We start from the raw sequence: 15,000 nt of genomic DNA, 5'->3' as shown, positions 1-15,000 counted from the left end.
CATTAGTCACTTAGTAGCCATCTTGGTTATAAGACCAACTCTGTTCGCTACTATCTGCGGTTTCAGGCATCCGCTAGGGGGTTTGGAACCTATCCCTTTCAAATATCGGGGGTCCTACAGTACATGACCTTTGTTGCTTTGACTAAGTCTGTGTAGATGTGTTGTTTTTGGCCATTTGATTGCCTATTCAATAGGAATACACCGATCTCATTGTCTGTTTTTGATATAATACTGTTGTAGTACTATATGATCATAATATTGACCAATACTCGGTGCTCTGAGGCTCTGTTGCAAAGTTAGGAGAAACCAGTGGCACCTCGTCCATAGAGGCAGGTGCAGCAGAGCCCCACCATGGAGCTTCACAACCCAATACATTTCATATTCCACTAAAATACTAATTCCCTCTTTTGAGTGACCTACTGTTTTTTATTTTATTTTTAATGATGCTATTTGATAGACATAAGACGTGGTTACACCAATTTGCTTCACCTTTCAAAATCATGGGGCTGGACGCTTACTTCCCCACTTGGTTCCACAGAGTCCCGACCACCTAATGGTCCAAAATGGGAACTGGAACAAACACTAATAGAGGCCCATTGGGGAAGGAATCACGCTGCCCTGTTCTCATGGCAGGAGCAGTCGAAAGGATAGTTGTAGAGAGTCTGTCTAATCTAACAGATCTAATAAATGGAATAAATTTCCTCAAGCAAATGCAAAGGGTAAACGCAGACAGTGTATCTATGATGTACAGATGCGTTTCTATCGTAAGATGCATTGTATTTCAAAAATGACGAGACGGAAAGGGGATTATGGAGTGAATAATGTCTGGACGTATGTTGTCGATCCCTCAACTGCATAATAAAGGGTTACTCTAAAAATTCATTAGATAGTAGTCTATAGCACAAGTTAAGTGTGTTATCCTCTCGACTTCATTTTGTTTGAGGCGATGCCGTTATTAGTGCTGTTCCGCCCCACCAAAATAAAAAAGAAACCTCGTGGTGGCGTGCTTGATGTTAAGTCGTGTCGTTTCAGCCGATATCACAGTTATTTACGTCATAATATACAGCACATCAAATTGGAATATTTGTCAATGCCACATATTTTCTGCTTGTTCATATAGTTATTGGACTATGCGTATCATTACTTACAAACTCGATCTCTCTACTTCGCTATCTTTGTAGCCTAGATGTGTACTATCACTAAATTCAGCTACTGTGTTGCTAGTTGCTGCTCTCGCTGTTCTTTCCTGCAACTATCTTGCACTTGTTTCTGTTGGTAGAAACTTTTTTTTTTTTTTTTTTGCAGCACTTGTATCGCTCCTCAAATGTCTAGACTCTTGGACTGAATTCCGCCTCACTTGGAAGTTGCTTTGGGTAAAAGCTCCTGCCAAAAGAATAAATCGTTTGGAATAAGTCGGTCTCTTTATTCATACATATACTTCACGTACATACCCCATACACACACACACACGCAGCTAGCTCACAGTTTGGCCTTGACTCCACTCTGTCCATCTCGTGGCCTTGGCGTCTCCACTCACTCTTTGTCTCTGAGGGCTATAAATCTGTCAAAGCACACTAAAATGTTGATACTTAAACAGTCTACCCACTTAGAACACTAAAACACACACAGAGGAAGGCTTTCTCTGTGCCTTTTTGTTTCTCTCCACTTACGAGTACAAGGTCTTCTGATGGACTCGGTTACACACGTACTGTACCGTACATCCACGTCCACTCATCTCTCTTGTAAACGCAGAAAAGCCCCAAATGAGATTTCCACCCTTTTAAGACTCATTCAGGAGCCTGCTTCTACACCTGTGAGTGTGAGTGAGTGTGTGTGTGTGTGTGTGTGTGTGTGTGTGTGTGTGTGTGTGTGTGTGTGTGTGTGTGAGAGTGTGTGAGCGAGTTACCTTTGCGTATCTCCTCTCTGATCTGTGACTCCATTTCTTCCATCTGTAAGAGAGTCTTCTGCCAGTATCGCTCTGCCCTTCGGCTCTTGGTACAATACACCACCAGAGCTAGACACACACACACACACACACACACACACACACACAAACACACAGGAAGAAAAATCAATTCTTTTATTATTGCGTCCATCAGCTGTGTCAGTAAAAGATTCCTAATCAGTCACACACATTCAGTCCGCTGACTTTTACTCTCTGAGTCTCCGAGATTAAAGATACTACAGAGAACACTGCAGGCTTTGTGTGTCCTACTCTGTGTGTATATTTTTTGTGTGTCTGAACTGCTGAGAGGAATTTTGACCCTACTACCTCCCTTTTATCTCTCCCACATCTGGCGCATCTGTCTCCATGACGACAGACTGTCCATCACATCACATGCACACGCACTAATACATGCTAATTCACACACACACACACACACACACTTACCCACTGTACATAGCAGCAGAAGCACACAGCACACCACAACAGTGACTATGATAGCTAGTTCACTGCCACCCATCTGAACCACAGCGATCACTTTCTCGAAATTACCGGCACGCACCTGAGAGACAGACAGACAGAGAGGGCGGGAGAAAGAGATTCATTAATTATGACCCCGAAGGAATTATCAAGTCATGAATAAAACATGACAGGGTGTGCTGTTATAAGAAAATAACCTGTGTCGGGGCGATGGAGGTCTCACTTTTTAACCGTTTATTTAAGTTCAAATTGTAGAACATCCATGAAACAGGTTCCTGTTTTCATTTTACATTATAGGAGCTACTGTATAACCTCTCTGTTTTTCTCTGTTGACGTTATTGAGACACAAAAAAACAACAGAAAGCACAAAGTCCTTTGTCTGAAGACACTCACAAGATGGAAAGTTACAAACTTTAAAATTAAATGTCCACGCGCAGAGATTTTTCCCGATTCTCGGAATCTTTTGATGATATTATGTACTGTAGATGATGAGATATTCATAGTCCTCGCAATTTTACGTTATTCCGAAACTGTTCCACAAATTGTAGGCGCGGTTTTTCGCAGATTGGTGAACTTTTTCCCCTTAAAATGGTACATTTCCTCAGTTGAAACATTTAATATGTTTTCTATTTCTACTGTGACTAACATATGTGTGTATCCATCCATCCATCCATCCATCTTCTATACCGCTTATCCTTTCTTCAGGGTCACGGGGAAACCTGGAGCCTATCCCAGGAAGCATCGGGCACAAGGCGGGGTACACCCTGGACAGCGTGCAAATCCATCACAGCATACGTGTGTATGAGACTTGCAAATCCTTGTATTCTGTTTGTATTTACATTTTACACAGCGTCCCAACGTTTTTTTGGAATTGCGGTTGTTTTTGGTTTGTAAAATGTAATCTTACACCAGAAAATGATAGATACATAGGAACATATTCAAGACATTTTCACTCGTTAAGCAGTTTTCACTCTGTTTGCAGTGCTGCTCCATCAAAACAGCTTCATGACACTGGGTCTCATGTCCGTGTCATCCTAACTGTTAGAGTGGGACAGTTTTTAATTCATGTTTTTTTTTTATTTAATTTTTTTTTTATGCGCATGTTAATGGTTTATTGACTTAACTGATTTTCAGGTTGTCGGGATTGTTGTTGGCAATTGCACATACAGTGTAGATGTAGATAGAGTAGATGTAAATGTGAGATTAGGCTCAAGGCATGCTTAAGTCTTACTACAATTCATTCATTTATATACATAGTTGGGGTCGCTACTGTATTTTGCAAGATTATATAACATTACAATTATGTTGCAAGATTAATTGCTTGTGGTAAATCCAGAAAATTCCCCAGCATGTGACACACTGCCCTATTAACTAGTGATTCAAAAGAAAACTGTGTGGCATTATGATTGTCAACATACACACACAGAGTAATGTGATGCTGGGATTACTGAGTGTAAGCAGTTTTATTTCTGCTTTTCTATAATTCCTATCCGGGTGCAATAATGACTAATGCTCATGTGTTTCATGTCTCTTCCTAAACTATCTTCCCTGAAGCCATTGCATTTCAACTTTCTTTTTCAATGACGCTTTATTATTCTCTAAAGAGAGGCCAGAAAAAGGAAAAAAAAACAACAACAACCAAAACTGGTGTTTCCAAGGATTCTTAGCCAACAGGTTTACTGTAATACACTCTCCCACACTTTCTCACAGACATTTATACCGTACGTAACTAAGAAAAAACGAATCCTAATAATATAAAACATTACACAACCAACATGAAACAAAACACGCATTCATCTTCCACAATCCACTCTAGCAATGAGTCAGAGTCAATTAGAACCCCCCGGACTTTCCCACAATCCCGAGCATGTGTGTTTACAGATGAGTGCCGAGTCGAGCGTTCCCGCGAAAACATACTGTCTGTTTTATGAGCTTTCTCTTGACCTATGACCTCTGACCTAGGGCCTTGTTTGCTCTGGTGAATGCATGTCCGAGGAGCGAGCAGACACCGGTGGAATTCCTTTCTCCTCTCTCCCCACGTCAGTGACTGTATCAGTGGTCGGAGGGTCATTAGTAGGCGACAGAGTGAGCAAGGTTAAAGATAGCTGTTTTTCTTGGTCTAAGAAGACTAAACAAAGGAAAGGCATGCTCTCTCTCTCTCTCTCTCTCTCTCTCTCTCTCTCACACACACACACACACACACACACATATTTAGAAAGTGTTTGATATCGTGCAAGGCCTTGATTAGCTCTTATTTTGCTGCTGAAATTATCTTCTGAGTCAAAACAGTAGTGACAGGACTGATACGGGAGAGAGGCTTGAGCATTGGGATGGGTGTGTGCTGTCCTCCGTGTCACTAGGACATGATGGGACATGCTGATACCGCTATGTGTTTGTGTGACTGTGAGCCACTCAAGATTAACTTTTTTTTATCAGCTCGATGCGGGTTCGTTACTTTCTTCATCTCGCCGTAATGAGCTGGATGGATCACGTCTAGCTCTTTCTTTCATTTTTTCTGGCCGAAAAATAAAAAGAGAGACGACTGCAAAATCCATTTTTCACATGACTGATGCAATCTGATTACTGATGCATTTGGATTATTTACGACAAACAAGCCTATCATTGCGCTTCTAAGTGGCTTTTCTGAAATCACGTTCTCATAGTGAATTTTTTTTGGGGGGGGGACGAATAAAATCTCGCTTCTTTTACCATTATGACCGGTTAATCAAACGAAATTGTGCTGGGTAATGTTATTCATCAAGAGAAATTGTGCAGATTCTGGTGTAAGAAAACGCTCATCAGCAGGACGAGCAGATGGCGTTTTTTGAGCGAGGAAGCGGCTTGGTGATGTGGTTGGAGGGAAGGCTTGCGGGTAATGAAGCCGAACTCACGGTGACAGACAGCTCTCCACCACTGTAGCTCAGCGTTCTGTTGACGGTGCAGTGGAACATCTGTTTGTTGTCGAAGCTGATCTCACAGCGCTCAGAGCCAACTGTGACCGAATACTCGTCCCGAGTCAGGTCCAACTCGTTCGGCCCTTTCTGTTGGAACAAAAAGAAAAAAGACCAGGAGTCATTCAACAAGAAACACTAATGGGGATAACAACGAATCATAGCTAGCAAATACTTCTAGAAATTTCACCATCTTCTATAGTATATTCTATATTCATTAACGTATTCCAGTGTTATGCATTTAGCATGAATACAATGGAAGTATCTGAGTAGATATACTGTAAGTTGCTTATAATAAAAAAGTCTTGTCAAATGAATAAATATTTCATTTAATTGCTTGTTTGTTATACGTATATGTATATATGCATACGAGCATGTAGATCTTTTTCTCGGAACAATATGTCGCTGAGGTGATTATTTGGCCGGTCCAGATTTATTTTAATTTGTTTTCCTGCATAAAACCAACTTTTAAGTATATTCATGTTGAACATTGAAGATGAGGTTAGGAAAAGACTCAGCATTATTTAGTTACAGTAAAACAAGACAAAAGCCAGATGTACTATGTTGTGTGTGCCTGCCTTGTACTAAACTGGCATAGAAGCCATGCATGTTGTTGCCAGGTGTGCAGATTTCATACTGAATTAACCACTTTTGAAATTCCCGTATGTTTATTTATTTATTTGTTTATTTTTATGCGCTTGTAGATATTCTTTAATATGAAAAATGTCTAATAATACCTGAGCATTTAAGTAAGAGAATTATTTATTTATTCTACTTATCTGGCAACCCTGGCCATAGCATATACAGTCAGGTCCATACGTATTTGGACAGAGACATAAATTTTGTAGTTTTGCCTCTGTACACCACCACAATGGGTTTGAAATGAAGCAATCAAGATGTGATTGAAGTGTAGACTTTTTGCTTTAATTCCAGGAGTTTATAAAAATATTGCATTAACCTTGTAGGAATTACAGCCATATATATATATATATATAATTTTTTTTTCAGAATCACTCCATTCTCACCAGCTCAAAATTAATTTTGAAAAAGACAAACTAACATAATCATAAATATTAAGATTATTTTTAATACTTGGATGCAAATCCTTAGCACCCAGTGACTGCCTGAAATCTGGAAACCATGAACATCACCAAATGCTGAGTTTCTTCGCTCGAGATGCTTTGCCAGGCCTTTACCGCAGCCGCCTTCAGTTCTTGCTTGTGTGTGGGTCGTTCTGCCTTCAGGTTTGTCTTCACTAAGTGAAAAGCATGCTCAATTTGGGATGAAGTCATCGGATATTTAAGAACATTTCATTTCTTTGCCTGAAAAAGCTCTTGGTTTACTTTTTGCTTTATGTTTTGTGTGTCATTATCCATCTGTACTGTGAAACACTGAGCCTGTAAAAATGGACGGACTCTGTAAAAAAAAATAAAAAATACTGTAATTCCTAAACAGTTAATGCAATATTTTTTTTAAAACCCCTTCACTTAAAGCAGAAAGTCTACACTTCAATCACATCTTGATTGAATCATTTCAAATCCATTGTGGTGGTGTAGAGGCAAAATTATAAAAATTGTCTCGCTGTCCAAATACTTATGACCCGACTGAAAACCTATACATCAAATTCCTCAAAAAAATTCTTTTTTAAATAAAATTCAACACAATAAGCAATAGTTTTTACTATGGCTCACCGTTACATGGACTATGTAGTAGTTTATTTGCATAGTTTTCATTATGACTGCATAAGAAATTGTAGAACTTTGTTTCTCTGGTGCAATGCGGTTCAGGAACAGAGTCGAATACCAGAAGCGCTGCAACTCAGTGCATCTACATAAGAAAAAAGGGAGCAACGACGTTGTAAACTTAAGCTGTGATTCTAAAATGATGCTCAAACACTTGCTTAAGTGAGAAGGAACAAATCTGTCATGGACAACTGGTTAATCATATGTACAGAATATTACGAGTAAGACAGGGGATGAAAATGAACGACAGGGTTAAGTCTGCACAGAAATGCTGTCTCGTTCAAAACTCGCCAGTGACGCAATTACGCATCGAGCATGTTTCATTTTCACCCAGAAGTGATGTAAGGGTTGCTCCTGGCAGAAGAACAGACACATCGCCATGACTAATTATTTAACCAGCTGTTCAAATTGCTGCTTTTCGTTTAGCTTTAGGAGGATGCACTGTGTGTTTTGCACGCTAATATGATATCCATACTGCAGTGCAAATGTGGCATCAGTGCTATCAGGGCAACGGGGGCGAGCTGGCATTCGACCTGGCACTTTCCAAACTGCTGGGGTGGTGACCCGGCACTTCAGGCAATAACAGACAATTCTGACGCGGATGAAAAACATTTCTCCTAAAGCGGATAAAGGCTTAACCACACTTTGGCACTCACTGGCGCTTAATAATCGTGTGTTGAATCGGCATCGCTAACTGTTAACTGCAATCTTTTAAAGTAACAAACGCACATATTCGGCATTCTGAATCGGTTCCTCAAATGACATTCTTCAAATAAAGTCGGTAAGGCTTGCTGGAAAAACGTTTAGAGGAACACTACAGTGACGAACAGCCTGTTGCAAACTGCGAACATGTCTTAGCGCTAGCGAGCATGAATTAGCACTAGCTAACTCTGTGAACTCTTTTTTTTTTTTTTTTGGCTGTTATTAGCTGCCTGAGAAGTAAAATGCAAAAGGAAGCGTATGGGGTTGGAAAAACAAAACAAAGCAAAACACCTACTCTGATGGTCATTAACGGGTGTGTTGTGGCCTGTTATTGTATTATAATCAGCAGACCCTGGCTCCATGTAGCGCTAAAAGCAGAATTCATGGTTAGTCTGTATGCTTTTTATAGACAAATGACAGATGTACCTCTTCTCTCAGGAAATATTTTTGCCCCACCACTTCTGGAGTAGTGGAACCACTCTTAGCATTATATCAATAATTAAGATATCTACCACACTCTTCTACAGCAGTTCCTTGGTCAATTTCTCAACAACAAAAAAAAATACAACAACAAAAAAAAGTAGTGAGTGATATCAGTTCTAAACCAAGAAATGCGTGATCTCTATTGAGGATCAGTGACGTATCAGCTGTATTAATGCCCCGTAGTCCTGAGCTTTTATACGGCTCTACGGTCAGCCATTTCCGCTATTTCACAGCGGCGATTAGTAACTCGTGCACTTTGCAGTAAGCAGGAAGTCCCAGGAACAGTTTCGTGTGATGAGTTTAAATGTGAATTGCTCCTAATTTGTGAGAAACGCTTCACAAAGAATTCGAGATCGTGCATATTTGTACATAAAGCATGCACTTTGTTTATTTCTACACATGGATTAAATGACTACTGTCACTGCTTACATGGCCAAGCGATGATAAAAATGTTTGGACAAATTCATAGGACGTGTTTGTGGGTGTGTACAGCAGGTGTCCTATCATCTCCACAAGCTGAGTGTGTGTGTGTGTGTGTGTGTGTGTGTGTGTGTGTGTGTGTGTGTGTGTGTGTGTGTGTGTGTGTGAGGCAGAGCATGAGGAGGGGACGGTGTTTACAAAGGAAGAGATTTCTGGAATCTCTGATTAAACTCTAGGGGCTGCGTCCCTTTCCTCTGACCACCCATCAACAAACACTTCCTCACACACACACACACACACACACACACACACACACACACACACACACACACACACACACACACTCTGTCACACCAGTTCTGTCGACAAAATGCTTATAATTACAATACATTCCTTTATTTCTAACCCTATTGACCTAGCATTAGACACATATGGGCAAGATGTGCACACACACACACACACACACACACACACACACACACACACACACGTATTTACATTCACACACGCATTACCATCAGCTATGTGCGCATCAAAACAGGAACACATTAAATGACATTCCAGCAAAATCAAAACTGGAACCAAGTAAACAAGTACACCCCCCCCCTCCTCCCCCCGCCCCCACCAACACAAACACACACTCACACAGACACACACATACACACTCTCACACAGACACACACACACAATCATGATCAAAATCAAAACTTTCCATTTCTATCCACAAGTATTGTGCTTGGTAAAGCCCGGCCACATGAATATATCAGTTAGTTTCACTGTATGCAAGCATTCTGTCCACATACATGCAGAAACACACACACACACACACACACACACACACACACACACACACACACACACACACAGACACACACACACACACACACACTCCCAATCGGCCAAAAGCTTTCTGGCTTACACCTCAGACGTGCCATCCTCCTTCCCTCCCTCCCTCCCTTCCTCCCTCACGTCCTCATCCCCCTATTCTTCTGCAGGAAATAAACACCCCTAGACCTGGCATGGCACTTCCTGTCAGGCCTCCACAAGATTCCCGATGTATCCGAGCCCACAGGTTTCGCACGTCTGTGCGACTTCCTGATGCGTGTGTGCAAACACGTGTGTGTAAGCAGTTTCATCTCTGATTGCGCAGCATACTTTTATGATGTGATTACAGCCACGAGGAACACATGTGAACTGCACACACACACACACACACACACACACACACACACACACACACACACACAATGCCTTGTGTCAGCTGAACAGCAGAGGTCATATAGAGCTGGGTTGCTGGTGTCTGCCATAATCCAACTCTTTGATGTGTGTGAGTGTGTGTGTGTGTGTGTGTGTGTGTGTGTGAGTGTGTGTTAATTTATAGGGCTCTATTTTCATGGAACGTAGTGGTTTAACACCAGCATGAACCAATTTCTCCCCCTCGTTCTTACCCAGTTGCTATTTTCGAGTGCCACAGCAGAGGGTGTGACATTTGAAATCTGACATTTTACCAAGAACATGTCTGCCACATCCACACCCCAGTGTCATCACTTACGGCCTCATTTAGCACTTGTGTTGTAATAGGGCAAAAAACAAAAAAAAAGTCACACCATTATGGATTTGGATAATGTGCACACATGCGCATGCATTGTTCTTAGTAATTAGCTAATTCTGCAGAATGACCCACAAAATGTGTGTGTGTGTGTATGAGTAAACAATTGTTTATATATATATGTATATATATAAAATGTACAATACATCCTACACACAAGTATACTCACCAGCCACTTTATTAGGAACACCTGCACACCTCTCATTCATGCAATTATCTAATCACCAAATCATGTAGCAGCCGCTCAGTGCGGAAAATCATGCAGATACAGGTTAAGCACTTTAGGATAACCATCCGAATGAGGTACAAACGTGACTGGTCAGAGTGTTTCAAGCTGACAGTTTCAGTGAGTATGTGCCCATTGTAGCCTCAGCATCCTTGAGCAGGAATGAGCAGGTGTTCCTAATAAAGTGGACAGTGAGGGTATTTGCATCTTATATATACATCCCCTACATGCACTCACATTGATGATGAGTGTAAGAGGTTCCCCGGGATGATGCTTGATGAGTTTCTCTTTGTTAGCCGTGTAAAACTGAGGGTCTTCCACATACTCGAACTGGAAGTAACCTGCATTAGGCTCCTCCTCCTCATCCAAGTCCAGCTCAGACGAGGCGTGGCCATTTCGTCTGTACAAAATCCCATTCAGTTCGAACTGAGCCATGGCCTGCTGCGACTGGCTGGCTGGCGGTGAGTGGCATAATATGAGATTGGGCGATGCAATCTTGCAATCCTGCCAATCAGAAAGCATGCTCGGGTCACATGGGATCACTGGAATAATTCATATACAGTATGAACAGTAACAGTAAGTTACCTCCCTCAAGTTCTTTACCTTCCTATAACAGAATCAATAATAACAATTATTCATTCTGTTAACAATACACCGAATAGCAATACACCAAGCATCCTGTTCAAAAGTTTACACCCCCCTGGCTCTTAACGTTTCGTGTTGCCTTCTTGAGCATCAGTGAATGCTCGCACCTTTTGTAATAGTTGTGTATGAATCCGTCAGTTGTCCTCAGTGGGAAACATTGGAAGAGGGTCAAATATGCAGAAGATGCTACAAAAGCAAAGAATTTGCAGGACCTGGAGGATTTTTCTGAAGAACAGTGGACAGTTTAACTGCTCAGGAGAAACAAGGGACTCATGACTCACAACTATAACAAAACATAAACACAGTCGCTGATCATCCAGGTTACGACACACAGTATTAAGAATAAAGCGTATGTAAACTTTTGAACTGGTTCGTTTGTGTGAATTCGGTTAGTATTGTGTCTTGTGGACTAGATGTAAACATCTGTTATGTGAAATAAATGATTCAGGGCAGTACTAAATAAAACATAAAATGATATTTTTTATGATCCCTCTTATTTAAAAAAAAAAACATTTTGCAGATTCTGCAAGGAGTGTGAGTACTTTGACCACAACTGTAGCTTGTCATGTTACCGAATTCCTCTGTACTAAAGACTTTCCCATGTCAGAAAACTTAAAGTAACAATTCTTCCCTATTACAAAATACTGCTCACGGAAATCCTCACTCTATCAACTACAGCACATATGTTTATTAGTTAAATAACAGCACGCTTTTAGGGCAGCCATATACAATTCCCTGTGAATTAGCTGTTGGAAAAGATAACGTATTAGAACAGCACTAGTCAGCACTATGCTGTTATAGAAAATCAATGAACACCTTCTGACCAATCAGAGCTGAGGATTTAACAGAGCTCTATCATGCTGTACAACGATCAACACAAACAGAAAGGTACTTACTGATTGGCCGATTCCCACCATATGCATTTTAGCTGTCTGAACCAGATCAAAGCTTTGACCAATCACAGAGATTTTACGCCCACCACTGGAAAACACATGCACGCACACTGGAGTCACTGGAGGTAGCTGATTAGAAGACTGTTTTAACGTGCCATGTGTGTGTATCTCACCTAAGGTAGCTCTTGTTAGGTTTTACAATGCTGATGACGGGGTTCTTTTCATAGTAGAACACGCTGCTAAGTCTCTCGCACGGCCTCTCGTCGTACTCCACACACACCGTCACATTCTCGGCGAGGTCGGGCACGGCGGGCGGCATCACGCACTCGATGATGTCATCGGACAGCCTGCGAAACAAAAGGGGAATGCAGTCAGTACGGCTGACGAAGTCGTACTGACAGCTCAATAGAGCTGGAACTAGTATGGAGGTATTGCAGTCCGTGTTCATGAGCGCCAAAGCGAAACGCACATCTGTCTCACACCCACCTATCGATCCCTGAACGCCACCATATTTACCAAGAGGGCCGGCTATGTTAAAGAATTTTAATAGGATGCTGTAGCACAGTTTGAGTGATGATTTGATGATGAACCGAATGTTTATTTACTCTGTTAATAAAGCAAAACGTTTAATAATAATAATAATATTAATAATAATAATTCCAAGTCCATGTTAAAATCTTGGGTATCTCTCGTAAAAACAAATCCAAGACTCGATCGCTGACTCGATCACTGATGTAAAGACACAACCATGCCCGGAGTACAACATCTTCCCAGAACATACAGTATCCTGTATTTTGTATTGTGCTACCTTTAAATCTTTAAACCTTCGTTAGCTAGTGAAGTCCTTACTTAATGCAACTATAGTCTTATAAATCCTATAATCTCTCATCATAACATTTATATTTGCGCACAACAACAAAAAAACTGTGATGTTCTCTCATTGCATATAAAGATATATAAGAGAGATATGCATAAGATATATATGATATCTTTATTTTCGCTCAGTGTTTATGTGTTTAAATGCAATGTTGCAAACAACTGCATGCTGTTTAAATCTCACATCATATCCATTTTCTGGACTTTTCTATACAGGTTCACGTTGAACCTGGAGCCTATCCCAGGTAGGGGGCTCCATGGAAAAAGGGGCCAGCCCATCGCAGGGCACAATCACTGGACTGGGGGAGGAAACCACAGTACACAGAGGAAACCCCCAAGGCACAGGGAGAACATGCAAACTCCGCATACAGAAGGTAGAGGAGAATGGATTCAAACCCCCGACCCTGGATGTGCGAGGCAAATATACTAACCACTAAGCCACCGTGTGCCCCCCCCCCCCCCCCCCCCACAAATAATATGATATGATACAACACTATTTTTTTATACTTTATAACTCGCTTCTTTCTCACTAGCACTAACAAACGCATGCTCACCTGTTGATTTTACAGTCCTGAGTGGAGTTAATCTTGACTTTAACAGTAGACCCAGCCTCGAGTGATGCACCTCTGATGGTGAGTCGGGTTCCTCCGGCTATAGGGCCACGTATGGGGTTCAAATCACTTAGCCTGGGCTCCTGTAGGGTGTAAATACAAATACAACGTGAATCTATTTTTTTGTTGCATCATGCACAGCTTTAGTTGCAACCAGACGCCATGAAAAAAACAAAACAAAACAAAACAAGAAAAAGATACAGATTTGTATCTGTATTTGCATTTGTTTTAAGACACATTGCCTGTTCCTTCCGCATAATGTATTTCTATTCGGTTCCATCAGTACCGTCTGAGAAATCCTTGAATTCTAGCCAAACATTCTGTTCACACCATTTGCTTTCATTTTTAAGCTGTTGTGATGCCATATGTTTCGAACAGTAACACGTGGATGCTCCTGACAGTATTACTTCTTGTGGTTGTTTCATGCCTAACCCTCTGATATTGACTTAATTAATGAAAAGCTATTCATTCGGGTGCATTCTCAGCTGAAACTAATTGATCAAAAGGTGCTCGTTCTAACGTGCTGTCGTTTCTGTAGTGACAGCTTGCTCAAGAATACTTACGTAATAAAATTTCCCTTGAATTACACACTCATTATATTACTGTAGGTACTCATACTACACAGTTCCATCTAAAAGTATTGGAACGACAAGGCCGACTCTATCGTTTTCGCTACATGTTGAAGACGTTTGGTTTGAGTTGAAAAGAAGAAAGCAGAATTTCAGCTTTCATTTCCTTATCGTTACATCTAGATGCGTTAAACAACATAGAACGTGGCGCCTTTCATTTTGAACCCACAGTTTTCCAAGTATTAAAATACTGGAACATACTAAAAAAATATTGGAACATGTGACCAATACAGTAGGTGTTTATTGTCACCCAGGTGTGTGTGTGTGTCCTGTGCAAACGTTTGTTTGAAGAATTAATAGCTGTGAATGTCTATGAGCCCTAGGTTTTGCCTGGGAAGACTGCATTTATTGTTTTGTTAAAAAGGATAAACCAAGATGAAGATCAGAGAGCTGTCTGTGGGAGAAAGCTGAGAAAAGAGGGGAAATCTACTAGAGCTTCAGTATACTGACTGAAGCCCATAAGTTCATAAGGACAGGTTATTAGCTCTGTACTTTGTACATCAGTGAACAGGGAGCATCAAAAGACCACCGCTGAGCAGATATTATCAGGGTGGTGTTTCACTGTCAGTGATACTGAGGTGTTTCATAAATCCAGTAATGCTGCTACTACGATGTCAGCATCACTGCTGTGCTGAGAATGATCCACCACCCAAATTATATCTGCTCAGCGGTGGTTTGGTGGTTGTCTGTAGTAATCACACTTACCCTACGCATATGGTGGATAAAATCCTGGAAGATTGGCAAAAACAGTGGAATAATCCTTTAAGTAAATGATAGGATAAGAGATT

At 41.0% G+C, this 15,000-nt stretch overlaps 1 protein-coding gene across 1 annotated transcript in view; it reads right to left on the bottom strand.

Moving 5' to 3' along the window:
* The window catches only part of plxnd1 (plexin D1), a 113,879-nt gene that overhangs the window by 30,883 nt on the left and 67,996 nt on the right, over positions 1-15,000 (bottom strand). The window contains exons 15-21 of the mRNA XM_017467847.3: positions 13,527-13,666; positions 12,270-12,443; positions 12,100-12,184; positions 10,796-11,062; positions 5,317-5,466; positions 2,393-2,507; positions 1,907-2,014 (exon numbers count right to left, since the gene is read on the bottom strand). Of these exons, the coding sequence (XP_017323336.1) occupies positions 1,907-2,014; positions 2,393-2,507; positions 5,317-5,466; positions 10,796-11,062; positions 12,100-12,184; positions 12,270-12,443; positions 13,527-13,666 (1,039 nt within the window). The remainder of the gene's footprint in view (positions 1-1,906; positions 2,015-2,392; positions 2,508-5,316; positions 5,467-10,795; positions 11,063-12,099; positions 12,185-12,269; positions 12,444-13,526; positions 13,667-15,000) is intronic.

Source organism: Ictalurus punctatus, chromosome 5 (genome assembly GCF_001660625.3).
Source record: "Ictalurus punctatus breed USDA103 chromosome 5, Coco_2.0, whole genome shotgun sequence".
In the NCBI taxonomy this organism is placed as follows: Eukaryota; Metazoa; Chordata; class Actinopteri; order Siluriformes; family Ictaluridae; genus Ictalurus; species Ictalurus punctatus.
The sequence above is the reverse complement of the archived record's forward strand: the minus strand, read 5'-3'. Positions and strand labels throughout refer to the sequence as shown.